This window comes from Nymphaea colorata, chromosome 8 (genome assembly GCF_008831285.2).
Source record: "Nymphaea colorata isolate Beijing-Zhang1983 chromosome 8, ASM883128v2, whole genome shotgun sequence".
Lineage (NCBI taxonomy): Eukaryota > Viridiplantae > Streptophyta > Magnoliopsida > Nymphaeales > Nymphaeaceae > Nymphaea > Nymphaea colorata.
This window is the reverse complement of record NC_045145.1, coordinates 16,518,596-16,541,424: the sequence shown is the minus strand read 5'-3', so window position 1 is coordinate 16,541,424 and position 22,829 is coordinate 16,518,596. Positions and strand designations below refer to the sequence as shown.

Below are 22,829 nucleotides of genomic sequence, written 5' to 3'. Positions count from 1 at the left end.
TTTTTTACAGATCAACTGAGTTCCGATGCAAACAAGTTGTTGGGCTATAATTTATTACCGTTGGAGAGGGGGTGTCACAGTCGAGGTCGGTAGGAGAATCCAACGCAAGTGGGCCATTCATATGCATCAAGTGAAAGCCCCTAAGCAAAAGGCTATACACAAAAAGGTTCTTTGTACAAAAGTGTACTTCCACAGGTAGGGCTCATAGAGAAGAAAAGTGGAGACCAAGCTAAGCTAACTTAGAGTTGAAGACTGACAAGAAGAAGCATAATAAGGATGCAATCAGAATGCTTAGCCTTTTCTCGCATCTCTCAATACATCCCGTACCTACATACATCCCCATTTAAACTCATCACACACCTGCCAACATGCACGCACACATACACACACATATACACCTGCCAACATGAACGCATGCACACTCACACACACATATACACCTGCCAACATGAACGCATGCACGCTCACATGCTCTCTCTCTCTCTCTCACACACACACACATATGTAAGGTTGTGGATGCTAGTTAAACTTAACCAACCTTGCAAGTTATGGTTGCCTCACATGATGCTTGAGACCAACTTTATTTCTTTCCTCGTTTGATCGTCCAGCTGGTCTTTTTTTGTAGGCACTTGTGGTTTACTTTATAAAAGATATGGACGATAGCTTTTTGAATAGGAAAAGGAATAGCCACTATTCTGTCATCTTCATAATCGATACATGACCTTTTTACCTATTCTTTGAAAAGCGGTACCATAATAAACAAATCAGAAAATTCTAGTCTAAAGCGGTAGTACGGCCTTTTAGCTTAGCCCCAAGAGTGATCCATTTTTTGGAGCTTTGGATCTCTACTACGGTTGGTTACCGGTCCCAGATCTCACAAAAAACGATCCAAAGTAGGTTGCATTCTCAAACCCTTGTAGACTTGGATCCAGACCCAATCCGACTCGAACTTCAAATCCCATTATCGGATACCACGTGACAGTGTCAGCGGCACGGGATCCCCCCGCCGTACTGCCATCTCAGCACCGCCACGTGTTCATCTCAACGGTCTCCGAGACCTCGCCCCTGGAGCGCACCGCCCATGTTGTGGGGCCCAATCCATCGCTCTCGCCCAAATCTCACAATCCGACGTGGCGCCACGTCATCCGCCTCCGCCGGAGAAGGAAGAGGGAGAGGCGACCGTTTCTCGCACGTGCCGGCGCCGCTGTGCCGACTTGAAACTGGATCGCCATCTTCGGGTCGTTCGGAGACCCGAAATCTCTTCCCAACCGCGGCTCCATTTTTTAGGCGTTTCAGTTCGGTGGCTTCATTTATTGCTGATAATTTCAATAGGGCTGCGAAAATTTTCTCCCTTTCAGAGACCTGGCACTTTAGCTTTACTTTTTCCATTTTACCCCCTCCCCAGTCCACCCTTAGGGGTTATGCTAACGGGCTTCATCCAGAGGAATTAATAAAACACCCTTCGGCTCTACGGCTTGACCTGACCGAGCTTTGGCCTGGAGTAGGTAGCCGTAGCCCAGTTGACTTAGACTTTTGGAGCTCAATTTTAAATCTGATCACTTAAAGTGTAAGTCAATTTAGGAATACATAATTTTAAAAAACTTACAGCTAATGCCCTCAATGCCGCTCCGTACAGAAAAGAATCGGCCAATATGTATCGTATCGGCCTCCGACGGATACGATACAAAGCCAATAAGGTTCTTACTTTTTTAAAAAAGAAAATTATATTTGAATTATTTTTAATTTGTGAAATCGACAAATATGATAAGGTGCCATGTTTTACAACATTGCTTACGCCAACGGCTAGAAATAACCAGTCTCACATGCGATGGCTATAAAAATAGCGGATTTATTAATGCGGGATGCTTAAAAAAAAAAGTTTCTTTTTTTACATTTTTTCAAAAATTTCTTTTTATTATTTATTTATTTTAATAAGGATATTTGGTCAATTTTTCATGCGCAGAGTCAGCATTGGGAAAACTTTTTCATGGTGAATAATGACCAGTCTACGATCATCGTGTACTTGACTAACGAGCACATTCATGACCTTATAGAGACCGGACGTCTTACGAGCAAAAATTTAATGTAGCTCATAAATGATCTCTTAACGAAGCTATAAGTCCGCTCACCTTCACTGGCGTATCTTTGACTAATGAAGAGAAAAAAAATCGGAGGAGGGAAAGTGACCAAACCTGCCAAGTTGCACCCACCAACCGGAAATCAACACGATCAGGGCCTGGCTTGTAGCCACAGTCGTCGACATTGAACGGCGAATAAATACCAACCAAGACACAACAAATTAAAACGATAAGTCCTGGTCCAAGTGTTTTACTGGAACTCCTTTTCTACTTGCACTCCATGGTTCAATATATAAATTCATTCGCATTTATTGGTTATGCATTTATATGGTGTTAGTGTTAACTTCCCCCAAATACAACAATGGCAAAGTCCAAAATTGGGGCACATGAAGAAGCTTGGGCTCCACATGACAACTACTACACAAGGAGGCCCATGCCTGCCTTGTCCTAGCTTTTCCTAACACTAGTCCCCCACTTCCCACATCCCCTATCCACAAAATTATCATGCATTATGTTCATGCACAGGCAAGCTGCGCTTTCACTAGCTGGTCCTCCATTTCAATGCCGCTCGCTGTCAAACCTCGCCACCGTCCCCACGAGAATCTGATCTTCGTAGGGTTCTGAGTGCGGCCGAGCCAAAAATTTTTGGTTGAGAGACACTAATATGTGGATCAAGCTTTAAGGCTTTTAGAATACGCCTTAAACCCACCACTGGTTTGGAGTCACGTTACTTGTGTTAAAAGTGACTGATCAAATCATTGTCCAAAAAATGTCTAAATCGGTAAGGTTTTTTTTTTTTTTAAGTTAAAATAATGGAACGTTAGTTGGATCTGGAACTGATTATTTCGGTATCTTCTTTTCTTGATATACCAATCTTAAAAAGGGAAAAAGAAAGATAGGTGCAAGAAAGAGATTAAATAAATTTATAGGTGTGAGAAAGCGAGCGCAAAGAGACCTGATTTTTTCAAGAATCGTAGTAGTTGAATGATGTCTTCGAGTATTTAATTTACATGTATTTCTTTTTTTATTGTTTCAATGCAATGTCATGCTTGATTTACTTCTTCTCCACTTTCAGATTATGCAGTTTATATTTTGTTATTTTCCATGAATTCGCAGGAATTTTTTTTATATATATTAAAGAGCTTCTCATGATTCAAACTTACTCCAGTCCATAATTAAATGGTGAGAATCTTTGAGCAATCCATATCCACTTGCATCAGCTGAATGATTTTGATGCTGCCTTTCTTATTCTACACCTCTTAGTAGACGACTTACTGCATTTGCTTTGGTCGACAATAATGCGGATATATGGATGAATGGCTTTTCATTAATCTTTTTTCCTTTTCTGTAAGACTTTCTTACATAATCACTCACACAATATATATATATATATATATATATATATATATATATATATATATATATATATATATATATATATATATATATATATATATATATATAGAGAGAGAGAGAGAGAGAGAGAGAGAGAGAGAGAGAGAGAGAGAGAGAGAGAGAGAGGGTTGATTTTGATGTCAGTTTAAAAAGTTCGTTTTTGAAGTGACCTTGCTGATAAAGTAGCCTAGAACCTTTCGGTAACAGTAACTGTCAATTGAAGTCCACTTGAATTTTTGCCAGCTGATGGGGACGAAGGCGCAATCGGATTTCTTCTCTCTTTCATAACCCTACTGGCACTCCCAAGACTTGTTGGCAGCACTCGACTACCAGCGCCGCTGGAAGGATAGTGACTATTCCTTTGATTTGCCTTCAACAGCTCCGACCAAGTGACTCGAGGAGCAAGGACCAGCGACCACGGCCCGGCCAAGGTGGTGCCATTTATTAAATACTACGCGCACGCGTGCCACTTTCTGCCTGCCCAATTGCTCCATTTTGAGGGCTTTTCAAGAGACAAAACAAGTTTTTATATAGTTATAAAACTTTCGCTGTTTTTGGGTTGAAATCTTTGCCATGTTTTTTGTAACAGATTTTCAATATTTTTAACCTTCAAGTAACATCTCTCAACAAGTTGATTTCAATATTGTCATCCATTCGCCAAGAATCAACACTTGAAAAGGGTTGAGTGGGTACCGGGGCGGATCCATGACTTTTTTTAGGGACGGACCGAATAGTTCAACTTCTGAATCCAGGTAGAGTTAAATTGAATTTGAATCAATGTAATTTTTTAATTTTTTCAATGTAATTTTTTTTTTCAATTGGTTGTAGTGGAACCATGGCCTAGGTGGCCATCCCCCTCCCTCTGCCCCTAAGTGGGTATTTAGAGTCGAACACATACTTCCCTATTCGGCCCTTCACAATCACTGGGTGACCATGTGGGGGGTTATGTTTTGCATCCATTTAAAATGTTTTTGGTTTTTCTTTTTCAATTTTGTTTAGGAGTTCTTACTTTTTCTTTTGTCATTGAGGTGCCCAAACACTTGGGCGCTTGGGCAATGTTTCTTCGATAATAAGAGCTGATAAAATGAGAATGTATAACAAAATTTAAGGACAAAAGATTTCTTCAACCAAAAGAGAATAACTTTTGTTATCATGAATAGATATGTGCAACTTCTTGCATGATTTTAAGCACCCCTGAATAGATATGTGCAACTTCTTGCATGATTTTAAGCACCCCTCGAAATTACAAAACCAAACACAAACACATAATTTTCAAGTCAAAAAAAGCCAGAAGGCCTCGACAATGACATAATGTGTGAGCACTTGTCTGCATTGGAAACTTATTTTAGCAATATGCTAACGCGAACAATTTCATATGCAAAATTTAGCAACCATAGGTCCATATGACATGGAAATTAGATATTTATATCTACCCTCTTATTTTTGGAATTTTGATTTCAAATGCAGCTTTCGAACTTTTTTTTTCCCCGAAAACTGATCATATGCATGCCCAAAAGTATTGTAATCTAGGCCAAAATGATCTAAAACGTGATGCCGGGGCTTAGTGTTCGGCTAACACATGTGCCGACTGCCCCTTCTATGCCCCTGCTAGTAAGAATGCTCGCAACACGAGCGGAGCTGGGTCAATTTGAACTCGGCTCGAGTGCCTAGAGGCTGCGTTTGAGCTCCGCTCACCTGAAATCTCTAACTGGCAGAAATCTGAAAAGTTTACTTTAAAATTGAATGGATATGCTCAATACCGGAGCTAGGTTTGAAGGCCGCTGCCCACGCCCACCCCTGGAATCATATATTATGGACTAACCTAGACCCATGTTTAACTAGCTCCAGCTACATATGGTGTCCACACCAATCTAAGTCGGTGCTTTGTAACCACTCATCCTCCTAAACAAGATCTCAGTTAATGCTCTTCAATCAAAACTTTTTGGCTCTGCCGCTGGATATGATGAGGTTTGAACCACCAACCTAATCTAATCCGACAAGGTAACCATTGAGATAATATCACATGACTTTTATATATTCTATTTCTACAAGCTTAACCGCGTTTCCTTAACTCAGGTTCGTCATGGTTTCTTAAATGACTTCATTTGGTATCTCAATCTCGACTCATTTTTCCAATGAGTCAAGCTTTTGTCCAGTTGAAGTGGGCGAGGTCAAATTGTGGCTCGACTCGTTGGACACCCTTAATCACAATGTTGGAGGGGAGGGATGTGCAGCCAATCCATATATATATGGCACAGCATCCCCTTGGCCTGCCAGGCCACAACAGGGGAGAGGGTCAGCCCATCGAGCGTCCCCTTGGGGTACCCACATGTATTTTCTATATTTGTTGAAGAGATGCAATTTCATCTAGAGAGAGAGAGAGAGAGAGAGAGAGAGAGAGAGAGAGAGAGAGAGAAAAAACCGATAAAATGAAAATATATAATAAAATTTGGGGACAAAAGGTCCCCTAAATACAAAAACAAAGATGAAATATACAATACAATGCATAGAAAAAGAAGAGAGGTGAGGCAAGAGAGGAAAGACAAAGCGACACAGTCACCCAGCCGCAGATGGACAACGACACCTTAACCGAATGACAAACTAGATACCCCCTGCACAAGACGAGCCACATAATCTGGCGAAGAGGTGCTCCTGAAGACCTTGTTGTTGCGCTCCTCTCAAGTGCGCCACCAAGCAGAAATAAGTCACGACCTCCAAACACTATCCCAGGAAGCAGACATGTAGGGGGAATGACAAAAAAAGGAAAAAAAGACCCTAATTTCAATCCAGTTGACGATAGATCTTTTAAGAAAAATATAAATGAATTAGACAAGAGATGGAGAAAGTGTTACGGTGCACCTAACAAAGTGATGCCAAGACAACAAAAGCATTACGTACATTAAAAATGTAAACCAGGTAAATTTGAAGATTACAAAAATTGATTGGTAACCATACAATCAACTCGACTAATGGCTCAAAACATGTTACATACAAAATTACTTTTCTAAAAAGTAGATATACTTTCATTTAAAGGAATAGCATTACATGTGACACAGATTAGACCTTAAATCAAGTTGATTGATCATTCGCATATTCACTTAATTCATATATATATATATATATATATATATATATATATATATATATATATATATATATGTATGTATCTATGCTGATAATACACAATGGCAGAGACAGAGGGAGAGAGGGATACTTGGTTGTGGGACAATAAAAGTACAGCTGAGCTCCATTATGCCACAGTCATATACTCTTTCATTTAATTTGGGGAAGCGACAGTAAGATTTCTTCCCAGCACAGCAGGGGGTTGCAGTCTCCGTCTAGATGCGTCGGGCATCACTTATTACAAGAATGGGGAACCAGACTGTGCAGCGACTGCAACCCACTTCCTAGCCCCACAACACACACACACACATGGGGTGACAGAGAGAGAGAGTCCCTCGGTTGTGGACAACAAAAGTATAGCTCCACAGAGCCGCAGTCATATACTCCTCGTATGATACAGGGAAGCCACAGTAACACACCCTTCACATAATACAGGGAAGCTTTCTTCTTCCCCATCAGAGAGCTGCAGTCACCAGCTGTGTGTCGGGCATCCCTTTTTATTACAAGAATGGGGGAGCCAGACTGTAACCTATTTTTCTAGCCCACAAATACACTGCTCATAATGCACTGGTCAGATAGAGAGGGAAAGAGTCCCTTGGTCGTAGGACAATCGAAGTACAGCTCCACTGAGCAGCAGTCATACACTCTTCGTGTGATACAGGGAAGCCACAGTCATATTATATACTCTTCATATAATGCAGGGAAGCTTTCTTAATCTTCCCCAGCAGAGGGCTGCAGTCACCAGCTGTGTGTCGGCCATCCCTTCTTATTACAAGAATGGGGGAGCCAGAGTGGATGGTGACTGCAACCCCACTTTTCCATCCCACCATTTTTGTTTTCTGATTCTCATGCACGCTCCTCCTTTGTTTCTGTGTGCCCAATAACTCACAAAAATACTTACCAATATCCTTTCTTTCTTGTGGGCCGTCAGTTGCACTTGTGCATGTGCGAGAGGGGGGCCCCAGAAATTGATGGTCGCTGAGGAAGACGACGCGCCATGTTCCCCCAAGCCCAATCTTCATGGGTTTTGCCATCTTACCAGGGCCTATGATTTTCTTTTGTCATTTTCATTGACCGAATCCAAACAGAGTCATCGGTTTACCATTGAATCCAAATGATTGACTTCATAATTCAGTTGGAAAAATTAAGCTGCATTGGCATATCATCTGTAAGGGTGTGATAGAATTAGGATTCTGCTGTAGAAAAATTGATAAATTCAGTTCTCATTTTCTGTAGATAGTTTAGCTGTACACCTGAGCTTAGGAATCTAAGATAATCCAAGTGAAAAACCTCCAATTAGCTGGTTTGGTAAGGCGCTTGATGTCCCCATCTCCTCCGCCTCAATTTAGCGACAAGGACATATACATCTATCATATCACATGGTTAATCCTTCATTTGCATTCATGGATTTGAACCATAAGACAGAAAGATGACAAAGGGTAGCCCTTGGTTCCCCACTGCAGGTCTTGTTTTATATCAATAATTGGAAATGAAGGATGTTACTTTGCATAACGTATTTGATAATCAGTCATTTGCAGGGCCCAACAAACACACGGCCAAATGCAAGTTGATCATTGGCAGGTGATCCTTATACTCTGCCCAGCTCAAGTCACCAAAAGCAGTCCAACCATGACCCAACTCTATGCCAGTCCACAGTCTCTCTCTCTCTCTCTCACACACACACACACATTTCTGATGGGACTCTATCAATGTCTGGGATCTGCACGTCTGGTGTTGACTGGTTCCTTGGAATCCTGCAGTTCTGGCCATGTTCAGAAAGTGCATGCATCCATGACCCATTAATTTTTTGTTGGCAGCAGTTGGCTGGTAGGTGTGTGCTGTGTATGAATGCAGAAGAAACCATACAACAATTTTTTCTTTTAAATCGCATGAAATGTTCCATCGGTTAGTGAAGCCTCTGCATGAGAGATCCGATTAGAGGAGCAGGGCAAATCAGAAGGAACAGAACTGGTGTTCCATGTGGACGGTCTGGTCGTTTACTACATGATGGATTGTGTGGACAACAAGAAGCGAGGTGATATACAGAGAAGGATGAAGGCACCATTTTTAACAACAGCTAGCTAGACTCATCTTGTCTGGCGTCTTTTTCATAGCTACTAAGTGTTGTTGCGGGGACTGTGGACTACGGGTTTTTTCTAGTTCTCTGTTGTAAACTTCACATTATGCACACTCTCTGCTTAATTTCTGTCTCACCATGGCCAAACTATCGTCGATCGGCCATACCTTTCCTGATTAAATGTTATATCATCTCTCTTTCTCTTTCTCTTTCTCATGTCTGTCAGCATGCACTTTCATGATTTTTTGAGTATTTCTTATGCACTCTTGAAGCCTGGCGGCGCATAGCTAAGTTCATGTACTCAGAAATTTCATTTGTTTTCAAGATCCTAATCAGGGCTGTGATGCCCAAGTGTTTGCTGTACATACTAAAGCGAAGACGCAAAATTTTGTGAACAATGCGGATGGAATGTAAGCACTGGGTTCGGCAATTATGATACTTCCCAACTTTCGGCAATTATGATACATAAAATAACTTTCTATTTGACAGATAATTGTATAAAGTGGAAGATATTTTTAGCCATTGGCATCAAAGCTAGGTTAAAAAAATATATTACGATGGTTTGTGGATTTAGATAATATATACCCATCCCTTTTCTACGATTCAGCAATCCAAGCTTCCATGAAAACCCCCTTTGATTTTGCCAGGAACTTTGAATTCCTTTCATTCAGGCTTGTAAAACGAGCTTCATACTCAGCTGGATAAATTTAACAAGCCTAAATTCGAAGGCATATACAATCAGTTTTTAGTGATTAAATCCTCTTCATTATGAATCCTAATGGGATGTTCAGATTAATCGGATCTGATAAAGAAAACTAAATTGAACTGTCCCCAATCATATTTCCAGGTGAGCGTGAGAAACCCACTGTCTGGCAGAGTGTTGAAGCTCCTAATCAATCTCTTATCATCCTGATTTCCAGAGTTTGGGTTGTGTTTCAACTTGCACATATGTGAATGCATCGGAAGTTGACACCTCTGACATTCAAAATCGAGCCTACCGCCTCTACCCCAAGCCATTGGGTTTACGATTTTGCATCAAAATCCAATTAATGCCCAGTTCAGATCCATTTTCTTGTATTGCCTTTTTCACTTGTGTTATTGCATCCAAGAACCCAACTTTCTGTGAAAGTGAACACGTCGTGTGGGAAAATGATTTCACGGACATTGTAGGAAAGATGTTTTCTTCTCATACGAAAATGTCACCCTTTTGCTAGAAAAGTAGGGGAAGTAACACCTCTTTTAGAATGAAACACATGGAAGAACGACACCAGAGCAAAAGTAAAAGGATTACCATGACACACCCAATTGGATGGTGCTCGACTTTCCTAGTAAATAAGTAAACTTACAAAATCATATTTTAGGTGAGACGGGCTTGAGCAACCTCCTCAACCTGATGGAGTTCAATCAGGGTAAATTCAACTTGAAAAGAAAATATCAGTACGCAATACAGGTTAGTGAACTGTTCAACGTATGCGCTCAGTACTTATAGACAGTTTCTTATCAGAATAAACTGGCTATTCAAATGGAAATCCTAAATATCAATATCCTTAGATAGAGAACACTTCTAACAATATATTCGGTTGACATTCTTAAACAATATATTCACTTGAATGATCCGCCTTTGGATGTACTGCCGACAACCAAAGCCAAGTGATTAGTCTTCAAAGGTTGTGGGATTTTATTTTCTTCTAAGTTTTGGGTAGACCATTGGAAAGCTGGAGTTGAATTCTTGGCATATGTCTAACCATCCTGTAAAATGTCTATACTAAGAACATCATCTCATTGCCTCATTGTCACATCGACGGACAAGCACCTTGAGTATTGAATTCTCAACGCCCTCCAACCTGAAAGCCTTGATCCAATGGACCTAGACAGGCGAGAGGAACCCACTAAACATCTTTAAACGTGCACTGCTTTTGAAGTCTAATGGAATTTCCTAAACAGCCGAGCTAATTGTACATGAAGGAGCAAAAGAAAAGAATTAAAATGTATGCTTTGAAATTTCTGTAACTTAGCTTGTGGTGACACAATGAGCTCTTTAAGGCTCACAATTGCCTGGAATACTGTACAAACATTACAGACTCCCACAGGTTGTAGGGAAGCAAAACAAGCATCCTTCTAACCAACGTTTTCCAATTATGGGGCTTAAGAATCATTTGCAGAAAAATTCTTCCGTTTCCTCCATGCTCAAGTTTTCCTTTACTATGTACGGCAAGGCATGAATATAGAATGCTTTGAAGCTTGAACTAGGGGGTCTTTCTTACAGTTTAATAAACCAGCTTCTCTTTCTTTCAGAGAGATTCTCATACTGTGCTCAGTAACAACTGGTCCTCCGTTTTCCTCTCCACCTGCGAGCCCCTCCATACTTTCACACGGAAGAGCGCCTGCATAGTTGGATACTAGTTTTAAAAGATGGTTGCACTAATTAAATGGGAGACCGCAGTAAATATAGCCCTCTATAGATGCAATGAAGGAGAACATTCTACAGCATCTGATTAGAAGAATCCAGTCATCAGTTTTCATAGGCTCGGACTAGTTAGAAACTGCCATGGAGTTGACAAATAAAAGATGAAGATGCCAAGATATTTCAGTACCTTCCTATCAGAACCAAATTGTATGCTATCAGATGGACGGACACGAACAGGAGAATTTGGCGGCACCCGATAACGTTTCCCCTCAACGCTGAAAGGGAAAGGATATACATGAGTAATGACGGGGATAACCAAACTTTGATTTTGTTACCAGTTACTTACTCAATGATCCATGTACCATGCTGACTCCTCAAATCAGTCAGGTAGAAGGCATTCTCTTTGAATGTGATGCGTGCATGCATTTCAGAGACCTGAAAAAACAAAAGAAGAAAAAGAAGAAGAAAATTATTTAACCAATCACGTTCTATGTTAAGTAGTAGCAATCATTGAAGAACTTGGCGAGTAATTATTTAACTTTTCACAAGTACTATTTTTATATATCATAGAAAAGGGAATTCAATATCCGTAGATAGGCATCCTCATGCTCCCCATATGCATGAGAAAAGCATTTTGGCTAACAGACAAATTAGTGTTCTTAGTCTTCAGTTTCCTAAAGTAAATCATACCATTGCAGCCAAAAACTTTTAACGTGAAATGATGTTATTGTTTGAAGTAGTCTCCAATTTATTGGTTGAACAGCCTTTTTCTTCAAGGAAAAATCAAGGCCTACTACCAAAAACAGTTAATATTACAAACATACTTCAATTTTATGTGTACTAAACTTCAGTTATTGGGAAACAATAGAAGAGAACACTGACCTGTGGAGCACATATTGTTACTGAAGCAACAGATTGGTCAGAATGTGAAGTATTCCTGAAATCGAATGAATCTAAATATCTGAGCTACAAATTACACACAATTTTAAGTAAAATATCATCCAGGCAACTTTAACTTCTGTGCTTATGATTCAACTAGACATACCCAACGATGCAAGGTTTATGCTCATCCCTGCTTAGGCGAATAGGTTGTGGAGACATGTTAGCCCCTTCGCCGCAAGGTAAAAGGTACCATCTGCGTAATCAAGTATAATGACATCAACTTTACCAAAATAAAGAGGCTTTAAATGATTCTAAATCAAATGTAACTCCACAATAAAACCGCATAAATGGAAATCATACTCTCCATTAAGGGCACGTTCTAAAGCGTCATCATCTTCAAACCACTTCCTCAAATGTTCACTTGCCTATGTCATGTTAAAGAAAGATTAGGACATTATGAAATAATGTCATGCATTAATCATAATTCAAAAGATTAGAGGTGCCAAAGTACTTTGTCGGAGATTCTGCAACTTAGTGACCTCCCTTGTAGCTTTGGGCTGCAAAGCAGTTAACTGTCCATCAACCAAGTGTCCCGAGAAAAAGAACAAAAAAATAATTGTTCTAATTCAAGATATGCAACACATGTTCTGATAAGATTTCAAAAAATCTTCTACTTTACATTAAAGTAACCTGTTCATGTACAAAGTTATGCCTTCACCAATCTTAGCAAATGCAGGCTTCATTCCATAGCCATGTTAATAAGGCAATCTATAAAAGCATAACAACGATATATGCACCTTGAATCCATTTCCCTGTTGCATGGCCAAATTTCAAAATTTAGAAGATTTGTCTCACCTATAACCGCCCAAGACCCAGCTCAGCATGAATGGCATTGCAAGCTTGATGAAAACTCTCCCACCCACTCTTCCAGGATGTGGTATTCTCAGGTTGGTTAAAAACTTGAAAAAAGAAAAAGAGTTCAGGTATGTAATTAGATTTCACAAATAATGCTGGCTAATATCACACATGTTCTTACTGATAATGGTCCAAGCCCCACTCCCAGGTATGGCTTGTAAGTAGTTGCCATATTTGCAGCCATACGTGCCATCCCATATATAATAGCAACACGGACCCTTCTTGCTTCCTCATACCTAGCAGTGGTCATGCATCAAGAAGCCACGTTCAGACTAATGCATCGTGCTGCACTAACTACAACTCATGTAAACATAAACAGAAAAAACTTGCGATAGTAAGTGAATCTACACTTTTTACAGGTGGAAGATCTTACCTTTTTAAGGAAGAAGCAATGTCAACTGGCTGGTTGGTTTCACAGCTTTGCTTAAGAGCCTTCTCAAGTTCTAATGCAAGTTGAAAACTATCCTATAAAAGTTCAAAAAAGTCATGTAAGATATCATATGGCAAATTTTCATAGGAGATTGTACAAGATAGAGTAAAACAATGTGATCAGAAAACCATCAATTATAAGCACCTAAAACTTACACAGGAAGACTCAGGAAAGGATGTGAAGGATACTCCAAATTTTTTCATAGACAAACATTATGAGAGAGAAGTACTGGTTCAGAAGAAAACACATATACATGAATTATACCTCAATAGCCATGCATCCTCCCTGACCCAGATTTGGCTGCATAGCATGAATAGAATCACCAAGCAAAGCCACACGACCCTTACTCCAATTAAGAACTGGAACCCTATCATATATGTCACGGCGGAGTATCTCCTCCTCATCTGTTGCAAGGATCAAGTCCACAACTTTGTCACACCAATTCCCAAAAATCTCTAGCAGCCTCTTTTTCTTACCTGCCAAAACAAATGCATTCACCTTCATGAGAATGAAATAAATGATAACTGAATAAGAAGACATTTTGGTAATATTAGTTGAACAACCATGATTACGAAAGTTGAACAGTGTGAGACACATTTGCCTTTTGTGACAATCCCAGGAAACTGCTTATTTACATATTAGTTCACCCTATCTGTTTGCATACTTTATATGCTAATGCCACTTAACCATTTACTTTTTTATATATGGTGCCCCTTCAGGGGACTAAAATTTTTGAACTATAGCTACTGAACCATAAATTCTGGCTCCTCCTCTGTTGCAAGCTCTTTAACTTTGACAGTGTGTACCGTTTAAAATACAGAATATCTGTTCACTAGAACGATAACAAGCATTCCTTACTGCCAGATCACTCTATTAATGCTCCTTTAAAAAAATATTGACTTGTTTACACAACATAAATCATCAGAAGCAGAAACATAATATTCTCTTAAAGAACTACAAAAAGATGTATATACTAGTGATCATACTTATTTTTCTCGAACAAAACAACAATTCTAGGCCATTATATGACGTGATCCTACAATTTCCTGTTCAACATGCTTTGGTCCATAACAATGTTATGCTTGAACTGGAGGAAATGTAAGGAAACCTAAGAGTAAGTATGTGAAATAGCTCTAATTCTGCCAAGCATAGATATAAGAAAAGAAGGAATAAACTTTACCATTGGAAGTGTCAGTGCCACCAGCTGGTTCCTTGTGAAATGCATACCATTGCATCTTTCCAGCACCCACATCTGAGGAAACAAAATACTGTTTGTGACCCAAAAATACACGGTATCTGCAGGAGAAAAAGTGGTCAATATATCAGAGAGAATCTATTTTATCCCGTTACTTTCTGAGATAGAAGAACTGACTTGCCATACCAATACTTCAAGTTCAAGGAACTCACCCCACAGACTCAATATCAGGAGGCACAAAATCTGCAATGCCAGTATAGCACGTGTAGCCAGAGTACATAGCATCTTGGTGTCCAAACAAGATCTTACGCACCTATTCCCAACTGTAATGTTATTACTATGTTATGGAAAGCCAATCATTCTCCATCAGTTCAAACAACCATAAACATCAGAAAATGCATGTAATCTCGACTACCTGAGACCAGATACCATCAGCGCCAACTAAAAGATCCCCTTCATAACGATCACCATTCTCCAGTATTACTGCCACCTAATTTTTTCCACAAAGAAAATGAATCAACTAAATCAAGGGCAGAGAGAAAGAGAAAATCCACTGTGGATTAAAGTAGGAAGGTTTGCCGACTGGAATATATGGTTTCTCAATCAATTTACTATGACTTGAATAGTTGCTTCAAGTCTGAAGCATATAGTTTCATTCTACTCGTCCTATAAAATGAAATGGTCATATGAACAGCAGTTTGCATAACTAAACCGAAATCCACAGAAGCTGGACATATAAATTAGTCTAACTATCCACCAGTACTAGGTAGTTGGATGATAGGACAAATCCTGTTACTAAGCCAGAACAAGGACTAACGTTTTGGACTTGAATATGTTCTGCAGAAAATATGAAAGGCATTTAAAAGAGGCAACACTTCGTTCTGTAAGTCATGCGAGATACAGCAACACGTAACCGCAAGGATGCCAATTTAATGGAATCCGCATCCACTTTCACCGACCAAAGATGCAAGCAACTAACGAGATGAGACCTGAGACCACGTAAGCAAATTTTCTATTCAAGCCCAAGAATTAATAGACCTCTGAAATCGACTGATCATTTTACCAACTTGCTTACATATTGACTAACAAATCCCAGAATTAGAATACCGACAATATTCCCTTAATAACGTTGAACTTAAAATTTTATTATAATAACGACAAAATGCGGTTAATATTTAAAAGCAACGGTCGAATGCATCATTTCAATCCCAACCAGAAAATATCCGTTTAATTTATGTCAAAGTTCCATCTGAACATTCAACATTAAGCGAATGGAACACTTAATTAGCCCATCTACTATCTACGTTGATTCGAAAAACTACACAGAAACACCATCCTCAAATAGAAAGACAAGCACCCAGAACTCCACAGGTACTAAATATGTGGCTTTTACTCTTAAAATGCAAGAAGAGCCCAACAAGGTCCATCCATGATATACTTTCTTAGTTGCAGGTTAGAGATGACAAACTGAATGCAGATAAGCACCAGGACCAAGAAACGTCGAGAATCCTACCTTCTTCCCATCATCCACAAAATCAACAACGTTACTCGCGTTCATGATTAAGTCATCGCCCACTGCGCGAGCCAGGATCTCCTGCAGAGTCATTCTGCTTATGACCCGTGTTACCGGAAGCCCGCGCTCTGCCGCCGGAGTGAAGGTATCGAACTTGATGTACCTGAGGAACAAGAACCCACGTAACATACTCACAGCTTTTATACTGGCCGAACAACACAATAAAAGGACTCGCGAAGGTGGAGCAAAAAAGAAGGCAGCAGGCTTTAGTACCACTCGCCGGAGATCCCATCAACCAAGCCATTGATCCGGTCACCCGTAACGCACGCTTCCCTCATGATCTCGTCGGCCACGTCGGGATCGATGGCCTCCAGTGCCGCTAGGGCATTGCTCTGTATCTGGATCGGCCCTCTATACTTGCCCTCCCCCCTCACCGCGCTCAAGTCCCGCTCGAACACTACGACATCGAATCCCTTTCGTTTAGCGGCGAGAGCGAAGACGAGGCCGCCGATGCCACCGCCAGCAACGAGGACCCGGAGCTTTGGAAGGGTCTGGTTAGCGCGATGCCCATCTCGAGCTGATTCAAGTGGCGGACGATCTACAACCGGAGCAGAAGACAAAGAAGAAGAGGAAGCATGCACACATTTCCGCCTCCCGGCGAGACGGTCCGACTTTCCGGGCTTGTTGGTGAAGAACAATTGGCTTCTGGCAGAGAAAGAGTCAGAGGGCGGCACAGAAGGAAGAAGAGGGGCGAGATACAGAGACTGTGCTGCCATGAGAGACACCTTCCAGATGGAGACTCAAAAACCAAGCAGGAGAAAGACTAGTCCCAGATTGGTTCGACAAAAAACTAACGCAAAACCAGAACCAAGGAATCAAATGAAAGTCAACACAATCATAATTCACGCTCAAAGATTTGCTGGTTCTCTCTCCCGACCTCACTCTCTCCCTAGCTCGCCGTCTGGCAAGGGAACTGGGAAAGCAGCGGAGAGGCAGGATGGCTTTCGGTGCTTAAGTGGACTACGTGGTCCTGTTTCATTGGTTTTGGAGCTTCCACAAAATCGCAGAGGATATGGAAGAGCCACGTGTTTGGTGCCACCGATGGAGAAGAAGACAGAGAGATGAGGCTGAGAATGCCAGTCGCCATGATATTTGCATGCTGGACATGTGGCAACAAAGAAGACCGCCATCCACTCCCCAAACTGTGGGCTCTCTTAGGTGCTTGTGCTTGTGCTTGTCTTGTGGGTACGATTCCAATCGAGCCTCAAATTCTCGACAATTTTAGATGTGGCCTCCCTTTTGTTGAGAACTACCAAACGATGGTCGACCTTTTCAGAGCAAGAGAAAGGGTTACCGTAAGTGCTAAACTGATATTCGAAACCTATCTCACACTACTGATTCAGTGAGGCTGTGAACTGACAAAAGATGTTAATACATTTATCGGAATAAGTGCATAAAAATAATAACGAAAACATTGTGTGGCACATGTCACGTCTTAATATATATATATATATACCATGGCAACTCCCTTTCAATCAATCAATCATCGGAGCTATTTGATTCTCACTGATTTTTGCGACAGTAGTTTGAGAAACAGCGTTTGACCTTCGTGAAAGCAAGGTTCTTTACGCTGTCGATTCAACGAGATACAAGTAAGGAAGTACTCGTGTTTTAGTAAATTAAAAAACCTAATATTTGTTGTCGTTGTTTTTTTTATAAAAGCGAAAAATGCAATTTCAAACTTAAAAAGGGGCAATATCGGAGAACAAAACTATATTCATACAAGTTAGGACACGGACATCGTTTTATAATTTAACTAGGAGTCTTCATACACCAAACATTCTGTCCACGATCAAGCCTATGCTGAAAAACTCAAGAAAGGAAGGCCCATAACGGAATTTTGTATAGAACGTGGACCGACGAACTAAATTCCTTTTAATATGTCAGAATTGTTTATCGTGGATGTGGCGAAGGTGGAGGTGGGGATATTTTCCCCGCGTTCAATTTGTGGTGAGTTTGGTGTTGGTGGCCGCTATGGAAGAGGAGGCGTGGATTTTTCTTCTTTCTGGTCGACGACGAAGGCCCTCCTTCTCCTTGGTCTATATATATATATATATATATATAACAACCCGCCTGGTTGATTTTCATTTTTCTTTGCAGCATGTGGTAAGCATTTGGTTTTCTTTTTATTTAGTAGTGGAAAACTTTCGGTGATGCTTACCTACCGCATTATAGTTATTGATCACGTTATTATCACCAAGATTTGCAGCTACGATCTATGGTTATACTTTAGATATTGCAATCCAAGTAATGCTTTTTCTTTTTGTCCTTCTTTTATCTGACAGTCATCAAAGAATTGATCCGTGTGTACACCAGCAGTCCCTAAACCAAGTGACAAGCTTTCATTTTCACCAACTTCCTCCTCTCTCTCTCTCTCTCTCTCTCGCTCTCAATGGGCAAGCCCAGATATTTGATCTCAAACTTTTTTTTCCCTTAAAAAGGACTATAGACTTGCCACTATGTTATGAGAGAAATGGATACTCGTTATTCTGGTAACGAGAAATCACGTCACCACAGGTAGAGAACAGTCTCACGTAACATCTTTAAGTACAAGTTAGATCTTTTGAATGAAGTAATGAATCTCATAGGGACATTGATAACATTGTTCAAGAAATAGGAGACCGTAGAATGGGCCACCATAACGTACTGCCAAGATTCCAATTAATTTGCCGCCGGCTCACATTGAAGTTTGCATGGGAGTGAGCTGATAAGCAGCCGTTAATCTCTGTTTCAATCTATATCAAACTTTATATGTTCTAAAAATGATGGGCACCAATATGCAACTTGAAACATAGTGAAGACATCATAAAAAGCACCGAAATCAGCCTTAAAAAATGATTGACAAAGGGGAGTGTTGAGTGTGCGTATCAACTCATGGATGTAAGACTAAAGTCTGAACCACGTTAAAAGATTCTGTTGCATTATTCTTCTTTGTTTATGTTTCTCAATGTTATACTAGATCCACATTATGCGGTCTTGCTTCGTACAAGTATTGCAGAGATTCATGGTACTGCATCAAAGCATAGAACCCAAACCAAATGTGATCTTCGCTTTTAGATGTAAGCTTTTGAATATTAAGGAGTTGGTGTATGCAGCAACCCATGTAGTCACGCCACTGGAGACTTTAAATCCGGAAAAGGATGACCACAATCATCTTTGAAGCCTCTGTGTGCATGAGAGAGAGAGAGAGAGAGAGAGAGAGAGAGCCATCTATACTGAGCTTGTTGCATTCATTTCTCCCTAGATCATAGTTAATTTCGTGGTGTCCTTAGTCCTCGGTTTTCTAACTAAATCGTACCGTTGCAGCCAAAAACTGATTAAAAAATCTTTCCGAAACTTTTGAAGTTAATTATTTTTTTCTTGTCAAACGTTTCTTGGTCCTAAATTTATATTCTTCAAAAAGATATTTGAATTTGGTCCGATAATTTAGACAGATATCCTAATTTTCTTTTTGAAAACCAGGTTTGGTCCAAAGGGCCTATCTTAGCAACATTGGTTCAATTTGTTATCGATCGTCGAAACAGAACCAATTTGTCAGCCGGTATGAATTTTTTCCTTCTATTTCAAAGGGCATTGCCGCTGTCATCCTTGAACATTTCTATTGCAAATATTAATGTTCTTCTGCGTTAACTTTCTGGTGTAAAAGGACGTCATATAAGTCAGTAAGGGCAACATTAGGGTGTGTTCGATGATCGAAGTTGATCCAAAATTCCTTTTATGTTGGACTTACAAAATGAACAAACCCCGTTTTTTACTACCATGCAACACAAAGAGGGTTTGAGTATATGGCCAAAACCTCAGGTTTCAAGTTGGATAGGAATAGGGTTCAGCCTCAAATCTTCGGGATCTGAAATCCCCAGTGATTTAGATCTGGCAAATGGCTCCCCTTTCGCGGCGTTTGATAGCCCCAGATTGATCTGAAATCTTACCGTGTATCCCTTTTGAAATCTGAGGTTCTGTCAAACAAGAAATATGAGATCCACAGATTTAAGATCTGTGAAACGCCTGAAATCCGCAGATTTCAAATCGGAGGAGGGAGGAGTCGGATTTCTTTCTTGGATATCAGAGCTGTGTGAAGGCCTTCTGCCCATGATGAACAGTTGTCGGTTGAAACCCTTCATCGGCAAAGAGAGAGAGAGAGAGAGAGAAGTGAGGAGGGAGGCATTGTTGGTGCTATTCTTGGAGGAAGGTTGAGGATCTCCTTGTTCAATTTTAGTGCTAGTGCTTGTAAAGCATTAGTTCAATTCGATGGGGTCTGCACAGCTTCCTGACCCCTTTTGTTCAATCTTGTGGTTACCCAATAGAAGCATCGGCCATTAAAGCCCTCTTATCCATGATGCTATTGTGAGTTCTTATCAGTTTCGCTCAAAGCTGTTCCTCAAAAAGCAAGAAGATAGCTGGAGGAAACTCAAATCTTCCCTTAAAAGTCTTCTCTTTGTTCAATTTGTGTGTCAACATGGAGATGCAAAGGGCATGAGAGTTCTCTGCAGTGAAGAAGCAATAGGCATGGTTATAACTACGCAGAGGTGGTGTCTACCGTCCCCACGATCATGGCAAGAACGCCTTTAACATGTGGGGATTGTCTCTTAACACATGCCATAAACTATGAGGAACACCATGGCAGCCCACATGGATGACCGCTCCTTCGCTTGCTCCTTGCTAGTAGAGATAGAGAAGGAGAGCAGATTGAAACCCTCGACTGGTCGGGGGAAGCTTTCAAAAGAGAGACAGAGATTTAGATGCTCTTTTCACCTGTCAAACTCTAAGATTAGAGGCGCCGTAGATCTTAAAACCTTGGATCTCAAATCCACCTCGGATCTGAAGATAGTATCTTTACAACCAAATTTTAAGGTCAGGTAGGGAATAGCTATTTTTTAAATAAAAAAATGTACAGTTGATCAAATGCAAATGCAAATGCAGAACTCAATCCATCAAAGGGATCGAGTGTGAAATTACGTTGTCATCAAGCCATAACACAGGCGATCGAGATCCAAATCTGATTTTCAGTGGTTGGAACTTAGATCTGTTCTAAAATGGTCTTATGGTTTGAACGTGCACCCTATTTTTTTGGGATCCACGAGACAGACTGCAGAGGTTCGAGGTCTAGTATTCTTTAAGACAAATATGTACATTCGATCATGGTGCTCGGCGGGAAATGACATAAAATACTTACTAAGAACCAAATATCAGCACAATTCTATTTCCCAGACTTACTAAAAACCCAACTTCAACATTTCCCACGAGGATCCAAAATAGAAAACGGACTTAATGATCTTAACAAACGAGGTTAACAACCCATCATTTATATAAAAGAAAAACTGAAGTCTTCAACCCCACCACCATCCCCGTTGGTTCTGGATGGCGTCAAAACCTGGGTTGGATAGTATACACCTGTAAACTGAGTGTCGCAATCTCATCATTTACGGTCTGAAAGAATAGCATCCATGAAAATCAAACCAATCATGTGTTTTCTATATGCCAATTGCTCGATTAGCTATACTACACCTCTTGAAGTGACCAATCTCTTTTATTCTCTTTTATCAAAACATAATACATAATTTTGCGTCCAAGACTAATTGTTCGGATCTCTGATTCTTATATTATGATTCTGAACTAAAAAAATGGACGAATGAAGGAGATGATCAACCAGCCCGCGTTTTATTTGGTGAAGGAAGTGATCAACCTTCTTAGCCAATTCAATCACTCGAAACAAGAGACGTGCACGTCTCGAATTGGCCATAACATCGTGTACGCTTGTCCATGTCTCTGAGAAAAGAGAATTTTCCACTTAAGGGATTGCCCTCTGGCCATGGGCTTCATGTTTTTTTTATCTTATTCGGAAAGCGCTGACTAAAGCTTGATTTCAATGTATTGAAAGAACATAATTTTCAGGTTTATAAAGTTGCCGACCCCACAAGCGAAGAAAGTTATATGTTGTGAGAAATAAAACTTATTTTCATACAATTATGAAAATATCTCCATTACCTTTTTTCAAAATAACAAATATTTTTCCTTGAAACACCGAACACCGGGCCCTGTGCTAGCGTTCGAACAAGCAAGTTGATCTGCCTCATAAGTTGTCAAAAAGTTTTTTTTTTTTTTTAGATTTTAAATAATTTTGAAACTTGAATCACGGTGAGAGAAGCATGTAGAAGCATGGAAAGCATTAATGGATTGAGTGAGGGACTCAACCTTCAGCCGTGCAGCTAAAAACAATGACAGAAAATGTAAAATGGATTTGTCTCGAATATACCAAATACTTGGTCACAATATAGAATCGCATGATGTGACCAAACATTTTCTCTTTCTAAGATTAATGACTTCCACCCACGGCATCATCTATCACTACCGTCCTTCGTAAAGTAGGCGTCCGGAACGGGCGTCCCAGTTATAAAAAGCCGAACATTAATTTGGGGATGATGATGGGTGTCATGTGGTGTGGTTGTTCCGAAAGCAAACAGTCCGTTCTATGTGGCATCATGTGATTGATTCTCCTTCCAGCAAAGTACACAGTGTGACCCAAACTTTATACAAATTCAAACGTATTATTTCGTAAGCCTACGTAAGCCGAGCTTGCAATCCATAGTGGTTTGTTTGGCCTTTGACGGAAGCCAAGCGCATGCCTGACCAGAAAATCAATGTGCCTCCATCGACATTATTGCTTTGTAAGAACTTTTCATGGCTGCCTAGTTCTGCCCTTTGAAGGCAGGTCATAAAAGCTTTATGAGGCGTTTGATAGAGTGAAAAAGTTTCA

The 22,829-nt window shown here is 40.3% G+C and overlaps 1 protein-coding gene across 1 annotated transcript; it reads right to left on the bottom strand.

The window, feature by feature from the left end:
- Positions 1-10,651: 10,651 nt before the first annotated feature.
- LOC116259094 (zeaxanthin epoxidase, chloroplastic) lies at positions 10,652-17,038 on the bottom strand. The gene is made up of 16 exons (XM_031636728.2): positions 16,289-17,038; positions 16,016-16,178; positions 14,918-14,992; positions 14,715-14,815; positions 14,488-14,603; positions 13,572-13,783; positions 13,251-13,342; positions 12,999-13,113; positions 12,818-12,921; positions 12,474-12,519; positions 12,323-12,387; positions 12,126-12,215; positions 11,963-12,017; positions 11,427-11,515; positions 11,268-11,355; positions 10,652-11,057 (listed from the first exon to the last, which is right to left on the bottom strand). Exons 1-16 carry the CDS (start codon positions 16,789-16,791, stop codon positions 10,977-10,979), a joined length of 1,995 nt encoding a protein of 664 aa, XP_031492588.1. The 5' UTR covers positions 16,792-17,038; the 3' UTR covers positions 10,652-10,976.
- Between the last annotated feature and the right edge of the window lie 5,791 nt (positions 17,039-22,829).